The sequence below is a fragment of the Lepus europaeus genome, chromosome X (assembly GCF_033115175.1).
Source record: "Lepus europaeus isolate LE1 chromosome X, mLepTim1.pri, whole genome shotgun sequence".
In the NCBI taxonomy this organism is placed as follows: Eukaryota; Metazoa; Chordata; class Mammalia; order Lagomorpha; family Leporidae; genus Lepus; species Lepus europaeus.
In genome coordinates, this window is record NC_084850.1 from 92,649,935 (window position 1) to 92,658,242 (window position 8,308).

At 38.6% G+C, this 8,308-nt stretch overlaps 1 protein-coding gene across 2 annotated transcripts in view; it reads left to right on the top strand.

Annotated features, from left to right (window-relative positions):
* The window catches only part of ARHGEF9 (Cdc42 guanine nucleotide exchange factor 9), a 137,604-nt gene extending 129,888 nt beyond the window's left edge, over positions 1-7,716 (top strand). Inside the window, exons 9-11 of one of the 2 annotated variants that reach the window (XM_062183233.1) lie at positions 492-560; positions 6,700-6,859; positions 7,638-7,716. In XM_062183233.1, coding sequence (XP_062039217.1) covers positions 492-560; positions 6,700-6,859; positions 7,638-7,716 — 308 coding nt within the window. Of the gene's footprint in view, positions 1-491; positions 561-6,699; positions 6,882-7,637 lie in introns of those variants that run through there. The other variant, XM_062183234.1, reaches the window with a different exon arrangement.
* The last annotated feature ends 592 nt before the right edge of the window (positions 7,717-8,308 follow it).

Consider the following 8,308-nt stretch of genomic DNA (forward strand, 5'->3'; position numbering starts at 1 on the left):
GACTTTTTACTCTTATAATGAGTACCTCTTTATTTCACTTAGCCAAGTTTTCTGTTGTTTTTTTTAATTCAATTTTTTCCTCCTTCTAAAATGTTTTTTGTCTATATATATGAATATTTTCTGATATAATTCTCATATATTTTGACTCATTGTTACCTTTTCTTTGCAGTCTTCTTAAGCAACATGAAATATTTCTTCCACTCTCCACCATATTTCATTTAAAAATTATCCATTTAACAGCCTCTTAACTTTTGTTCTCATTTCTTTTTGCCCCTATTCTGTGAAATGCATCTTTGTAGTTTAGTCATTGTCTAAGTTTCTGTCAAGTTTCCATAGTAAGTAACGAATTACTAGGTCAAAGAAAATGATCTTTTTGTGTATAAAAGTTTGATTACCTCTTACCAAATTGCTCTTCCAGAAAAAAATTGTATTAACTTATAAATTCAAGAAGACAAGTTCACATAACAAAATCACGTGCTTTTTTATTTTAGGCTTTGAAATTTCTGAAAACCAGAAGAGGCAGGCTGCAATGACTGTGAGAAAAGTCCCTAAACAAAAAGGTAAAGCTGCTTTTATCCCCCCAGCCTCTCTCTCCCCCACTTCCACCTGCCATGTGTGCTATTGCAGAGCTTATCTGCCATGTGCTTGCATAGTCAAAAGCCCATTTCCATAGTGGGGTTCTTCTGGGGTGGTGGAGGATTATTCCCAGGCCCCAGCTGTCCCTAATTGACAGGTGGTGAGTATATGTAACTGCTTACGGTTGAGGAGTGTAGGATGGACATGTCCTAGGTAGCTCACTGGGAACAGGAAAAAGAAAAAGAAAACCTCTGTTTCTCTTTATTTTTACTTAAAAATAAAGAGAAACTACTAATAATTCAGAAATATAGGCAATGTTAGACATTTATAATTTATTTAATAAGTAGAAATACATTAGAAATGTGTGTTCAGCTTCTTTCACTGGTCTGAGGGCACCTATCAAATCAAGAGCCCCAAATCAGAATGGAGACCCTCTGACTGAACCATAAAGCTTACAAATACTTAAAAATACTTTGAACATCAATTTAAATCTGAAGAAAAGCTTTAGTTTCTCTTTCTCATGAACCAGAACAAAACTAAAGCACTCAGCTGAACCAAGGAAATGAACTACTTACTGCTTGTTAGAGAGTGCCTGTTCAGTATCAGTATCTTCATTTTTTAAAATTTTATGTTTAGGGTCCCCACTGAGAATATAGGTACTAGCAATCCCGTTTCTCAGGTGAGGAAACTTAGTTCATCAGGGTAAAATGACTCTGAACCTCAATCAGCTTGACTCTGAACTCACTGCTCTCTGTTCTTCATGTCAAGGTCCTCCTGATGCAGCCCATCCTTGGAAAGAAGAGTGCATTTTTCTGTGTCACCTCAATTACTAATAGCTGCTTCTATTACTGATAGCCATTGTCACTGTCCCAAGGGAAAGGCATTCTTAGTGAGATCTCACTTTCCCCAAGTCCTTCCTTCTGGTTTCTCAGTGGCTTCTCTGGTGCTGAATGAGTCATCATACAAAGTATTGGATTCAAGTCCTACATCTACATAAAGCACCCTTAATTATTCCCAGTGAAACTCTCTTTGATTGAGGAAACTAGGTGCCTGAGAATATCTGATTTTCCATTAAACATTGCACCTAGCTGGGCCTCTCTGATTAGACATGCCTTCCTTTCAACTATTTATTGCTTCTTGCTCTTGAGAGGCCAATATTGACTCTTTTCTTCATCATGGAAATGTGATTCCCTTTAGATAGGAAATTATAGCCAGCTACCCCCAATCTTTTTGAGGCTGAAATTTGAGAAATGGTGTCAGAAAGCGCTCTGGAGTTAATGACAGTAATGATCTGATCTGGATTAACAAGGGAACTCTTTGAGTCAATGTCCTGTTTTCCTTAGACACAGTGATGATTAGATAATAGCCTTGGTCAACTAGAGAAGTATCAGGCTGCAAAAGGGATACCGTCCTAGCACCTGGCCTCTGTCTCCTGGAGACTCAGCTTCTGAGCTTCCTTTATTCTGATTTCTCTATTGCCCCCATCACACTGGCCTCTATAGTAGATTGGTACATTTTAATCCCAGCTCAGGTACCCTCAAGCATATCTGAGACTGTCAGGCCTTTGCACTAAGAACACTTCAAGCAAAAAAACATCTACAAATAAACCAATGAAAAGGTAGTCCTGCCATGTCACACCAAGACTTTGAGTCAGGTTCCCTCCCTACCCTGTCTGGTCTCCAGGTTGTCCATCTTACACACTGTCTTGACTCCCAGTGTCTAAACTCTGTTTCACCTAAACAACTTTCTTCCCTTAACAGCAATCTTAAAGTCTTCAGGGGGAAACACCTAATTTTTAACCTCCCAGAATTCTTATGAACTTTTTTCATATTTCTATTTCTGATATTCAAGACTCTCTTGTTACTCCAGGGCTATGGTGACTAATATATTTTAAGACTCAAGGGTGCTACACATATGAAAGTGGTTGTCAGATTTAGGAATTCAGTAATTGCAGTGTATACATAGGGGAAATGTGAAGGAATTCTTTCAGCTACCCATGAAAGCTATCTGCCATGATCCTTCTTTCATTGACTATTCCTTGAAAATGATGGAGATATTGTTAAGATTTCTTCTCTGAAGAGGTAATTAGTCTAGTGTCCTTCCAACCCCATCTGTAACACCTTGGAATATTATCAGCTCAGTGTACTGCTTTGCTAAGGGGAATCCTGCTTGGGGGAACAGCAGAGAGGATCCAGTCTAGTTCCAATGAAGGTGTTCTCACTTCACCTTTGCCTATCATAATGTCTTGGTTTTGAATATTGATAAAACTTCTTAAGAGTTAGATGCAATTCCAAGCCTATCAACCCAATCCAATCTGTCAGTAATGAGCTTTCCAGGGCCATGAGCACAGCCCCATTTTCAGAGGTTTTAGTGCCAGATCAAAATCAAATAAATAGCCTAAAATATCCAAAACAATCTTGAAAAAGAAGAAAGTGGGAGTAATCAATTTATCCAATTTCAACACTCATTATATAGCTGCAGTTACCAAGAGAGTATAATTATGGCAGAAGAATAAACATATGAGATTGACAGAACAGAACCCAGAAATATACCTGTACAAACATGTCTAACTCCTTCTTTACAAAGGCACAAAGAACATTCAGAATAGAAAAAGTAGCATGTTCAACAAATAGTGTTGAAGCAATTGGACTTCCCTGGGGTGTGTGTGGCGGGGGAGATAGAGAAAATAAACCCATACCTTATATAAAAATTAACTCAAAATTAATCACGGAAGTAAATGTAAAGATACAGAACTCTTAGAAAAAATAGGAAAAAAATCTTCAAGATCTAGGGATAGGCAAAGAAGTTTTTTAGATTTGACACCAAAAGCTCAAACCAAAAAATAAAAAAATAAATGATGATATAGCTGTTGTGAGAGTTGATAATCTCTGGGGAAGGTGCTATAAATAGGATTAAAAACAAAAGCTATAGGATAGGAGAAATATTTATAAACCACATAATTGGAAAAATATTGTCTAAAATATATAAAGAACTCTTAATAATTAACAGTGTTCCATAGAGGGAAATATTGTTATTGTCTTGGAACTGTACCTTTGGAACACATAAAATCTGTTCTCTCTATAGTCATAAAAATGTCCCTAACAGTAAAAATACCAAACATTCTAGTTAGAAAATGGGGCTCAGAGATATTTCACTGAAAACAGCATATGGACAGTAGTTAAGCACATGATAAGGTGTTTAACCTCATTAGTCACTGGAGAAGTACAAATGAAAACCACAATGAGGTATTGCTACACACCTATTAGAATGACTACAAAATAGTAACAATACCAAACGCTGACAATGATACAAAGAAAATGGGTCATTCATACCTTGCTGACAAGAATGTAAAATGGTATAGCCACTCTAGAAAATAGTTTGTCAGTTCCTTAAAAAACTACCATACAACCTAGCAGTTACACTCCTAGAAATTTCCCCAAAAGAAATGAAAACTTGCATGCACATGAAAGCCTGTCTATATAGTAGCATTATTCATAATAGCCAAAGTTGAAAACAACTCATGTATATTTCAATGAGTAAATGATTAAACAAACTTGTACATCTATACCATGGAATATTACTCACTCTTGAAATGATATAGTTTACAAAGAAGGCCAGATTAAGAACTAAGGAAGGTGTTGAGGGCAGCAGAGATGTGAGTGCAGTTATAAAAGGGTAAAGTGATCCTTGTGGTAATAGAAATGTTCTAAATCTTGACTACATTTTATAGCATTATCAGTATTTTGATTGTGAAATTACAATTTTACAAGGTGTTAACATTGGGAAAACTAGGTAAAAGGTGCACAGAATCTCTTCATATTATTTCTTACTACTGCATTATGATCTATAACAATATCAAGATAAAACATCCTTTTTTTGAAATTTAAAAGCAAGATTTATTAGAGTCAGAGACCTCCAGCCAGAGTGGCATGGGGGAGAGTGGGGGTTCAAGAGAAGCAAAACCTGAAGGGTCTGATAGTACTAGAGTTTTTAGCACAATTTTGGGGAAGGAAAAAAACTTGACATTCAGTTACAAGGCTGGGACAAAACCATCAAAAGACCTAATTTGCAGTCTTTTATCCTATTTGGCTTGCTTATGATAAAATAAAAAGAGCCATCAGAAGGGTGGAATACCTAATTTACTATAAACTTGCAGCTCAGAAGGAATCACCACTCCCTTGCTATTCTCCTGATAAGATTGGATGCTTTCACAGAGTGGGCAGGCAGGCACTTTTGACCTTGCTAAGGATTTTGCACCCTCAGTTTCCACTGGGACCACACTGACTCACTTAACTCATCTGACTCCTCACATTCCCCACCCAGAAGAATGGACCCTAACTTCTGTTAGGGAAACTGGGTGATGACTGCTCTGGCTGCTTCATGCTGAAAAGGGGCATCCTTGAGAATGACAATCAAGACAGGGTTCCAGCAGGAAGTGGCTTCTCAGCAGGAGGTGGCTTCTCAAGGGGTATGCAGTGCCAGCTTGTAGAAACTGCTTCCATCTGAGGTTTCATCTGCATGGCCACTTAGAATTTCACTGTTTCAAGTCTGGAGAAAATGAATCGAGCAAGCAGACTAAACTCACAGGATCTAAAACAAAGGACAGAGTCACTATTAGAGGACCTAAGAAAGGTGCTGTCTAAAACCATGAGCAAGTTTTCCAACTGATAGGCAAATAGAAACTGATAGAAGAGACCTGATAATAATCAGTTGGGCTTTAAGGTTTAACCAGGTAGGAGGACCAGACCTATCTGTCTCTTCACATGGGGTACCAGAAGAGGCATCATAAGGGAGGTGTGAACCTTCTTAGGGAAAAACATTTTCTTTTCAAAAAATTAAATTAGTTCTCCCAAACTCCCTATCTGTTATCTCCATATTGTCTATTAGCATCTAGTACATTTGTATTTCTGACACCATCTTTCAAAACTAACTCTTAGAAAAGAACTTGATCCTTCCGACAGAAATGCCACTACTGATGGTGGCTTAATCTGATACTACTAGGCCAACGGGGTCAAATCATCAAACAAAGAAGCAGTGATGTTAGAATTTCAGACATTGGCTAGTGGAGGAAGCAGGTATTTGGAAGCAGAGATGCCATCTTGGCATGTGTAAATAATGTGCTGTGTGCCTCATTCTGTTCTTTTCTGAATATAGATGATTAAATTTTGAATTTTAAGCCCCTCTGATTCCTGGAATCCTCCATTTTACTTTAATGGTTGTGAGCACACAAAAGTTGAAAAGGTCTTGAAACTTATTAGTGTCATTGATGCTGTTCCCACAAAAGGTCAAAAATATATTTCAACTCTGCCTTGCTTTCTCTGAATCGTATCTTCTGATAGTGAGTTTGTTTTCTTCCTCAACTACAAATGTCCATTCCCTATTAAATACAGGTTCATCACCCTCAGCTCATACTAAGTCACTTGTGTCTCATGCTTTTAGAAAACTTCCCCCTCACCACCCCCACCCAGACCTGCCCTAAAGTCAATAGTTCTTACCAGGCTGTTTTGACATTTCCAGGGCCAATTGGGAAGGGGGAAAAAAACAAAGCCATATGGAATTAAATGGAGTTTGTTTTGTCCTTTGCAAGACAGAGGCCTGCATAAGGGATTAGTTTCTCTTGAAAACAGCTCTAAACTGAGAAGTGAAATAGTGTGCATTCTAGCCCTTGCTTTGTAACTAACATATAATGTGATCTTAGGTATGACATTTCTCTCTAGCTATCAGTGTCCACATCTATAAAAGAACTAATAATAGCACCTTACATTTTATAGTGATATCTGAGTAGATGGACAAGTGTGTGGTGTTGTAGTAACAGCTGTGCCATTCAAAAATTGGTTAGGGAGAGAAATTCTCTCCTTGATTGAGTTACAATGCAGTTCAAGAATACCTTATAAAAAATTCTTGAAATAGATGTTGGGATTTTTCAAATTTTGGAATAACTGCATGGATTTTATCAGTTAAGTATCCCTAATCTGAAAATGCTCCAACAAATGCTTAATATGTACCAATTCACACTCTCTATGCTTTCTTGGCTTGTCCACTCAGAGTGCTCACTGTGTAATTTGAAAAGCCTTTTGTGACTTAACTTATATTCTCTCTCTTTTGATCTCCCATTTGCTCTAGGTGTAAACTCTGCCCGCTCAGTTCCACCTTCCTACCCACCACCGCAGGACCCGTTAAACCAGGGCCAGTACCTGGTCCCCGATGGCATCGCTCAGTCGCAGGTTTTTGAGTTCACCGAACCCAAGCGCAGCCAGTCACCATTCTGGCAAAACTTCAGCAGGTTAACCCCCTTCAAAAAATAATACCTACAGGGAGGCAGATAATTTTAAAATAAAGTAAATAAAATTATATTTATAGATGGACCTTTTTTCGGAGAAGCACTGTTGAAATTTATATATACATGCATACATACATATATACATATATGTGGTCATACACAGAGACTCTTGAGTGTACATGCACACCCACATGCACATGCATAAACACACACACAAACACACACACATACACACACATAGAGAAGGACCAAAAACGTTTTCTGTTGTTTTTGGGAAGTAAAATCTGTAGTTGATAGGAAGAGGTACCAATGACTTCCAAACATGTGATCCCTTCTTAAAAGTTTTCAGTTCTTACCTGTTCCCCTCCTCTTTTCTTTCAGAAATTAACATTTCTATTTGTTTCTTTCCTTGTTCAGATAATCTCTTTGCTCTCCTGTGAGTGATTCACTGACTTGTCATTATTACCATAGATGTATTTGTATTGTTTTTTTTTCTTTCCTGATGATACTGATGCTGATGACTTTTAAATTTCATTTGATGTGGTGGAGTTTGGGAGTTTGGGATTTCTATTTTTCCCTCTTCCACTCTTTACTGAGGAAGGGGAGGATCCCCTTTCTCCTCTCCCTCAGCCAAGCATTTGCGAATGTCCTTGCAGCCCTGCAGTTGCTCCAAACAGCCTTTCCCCAGCATCCTCTGCCCTCAGTTGTGCTGGTCTGGACATGCTCTGTTGTGCCCTGTGACATCACTGCTTGATATTCTATTGCTTTCACTGTGTTTTAGGTGTTGTGGAGGGATCAAAAAACCAAACAGAAGCAAGAGAGTGTCAGAGTATGATGATTGTAGAAAGGACTTCTGTTAATTGAAACATTCTGCAATAGGACTGTTTCTTCTAGCACTGGGGATTCCCATGGTACAACACTGCTGGGTCATTGCAGTTTTGCATCTGGGAGTTAGTTCGGGCCAATTATTCTTTTTCAAGCTGCCTTTGTTATGAGTTTCCTCCTAGGCCTGTCTCCCCCGCACTCCCAGCCCAGAAGATCTGAACTGGAAGCAAAGAGGTTGAGACTCTGCCTCCTGAGGGAAGGATTTATCTTCCCCACTCAGTACCAAGTAGGTATAAGGTAGAGCTCCCTACAGCAGTCAGTTCAATGTCCTGTTCACCCCTGTTCCTATTTGTAAATTTTTAAGGCAGCATTTGTAGGAATCCATGGAAGGGTTCAAGTCAGAACCTGCTTGACAAAGATCATTAGCTGCCTATCAAATTATTGAGAGTCCAAGGCTGACAGTAAGCCCTTTCAGGAAAGAACAGGGATGGGCATGGAAAGAGACAGCCTTGACCCAGACATTGTACTACCATCCAGTTGTGCAAAACTTCCCCTATTGTTAGCAAATTGCATGGACAATCTTCCCAGTCTTCTTCCTTCCATCCCCTGTCTTCTTTCTTCCTCTAG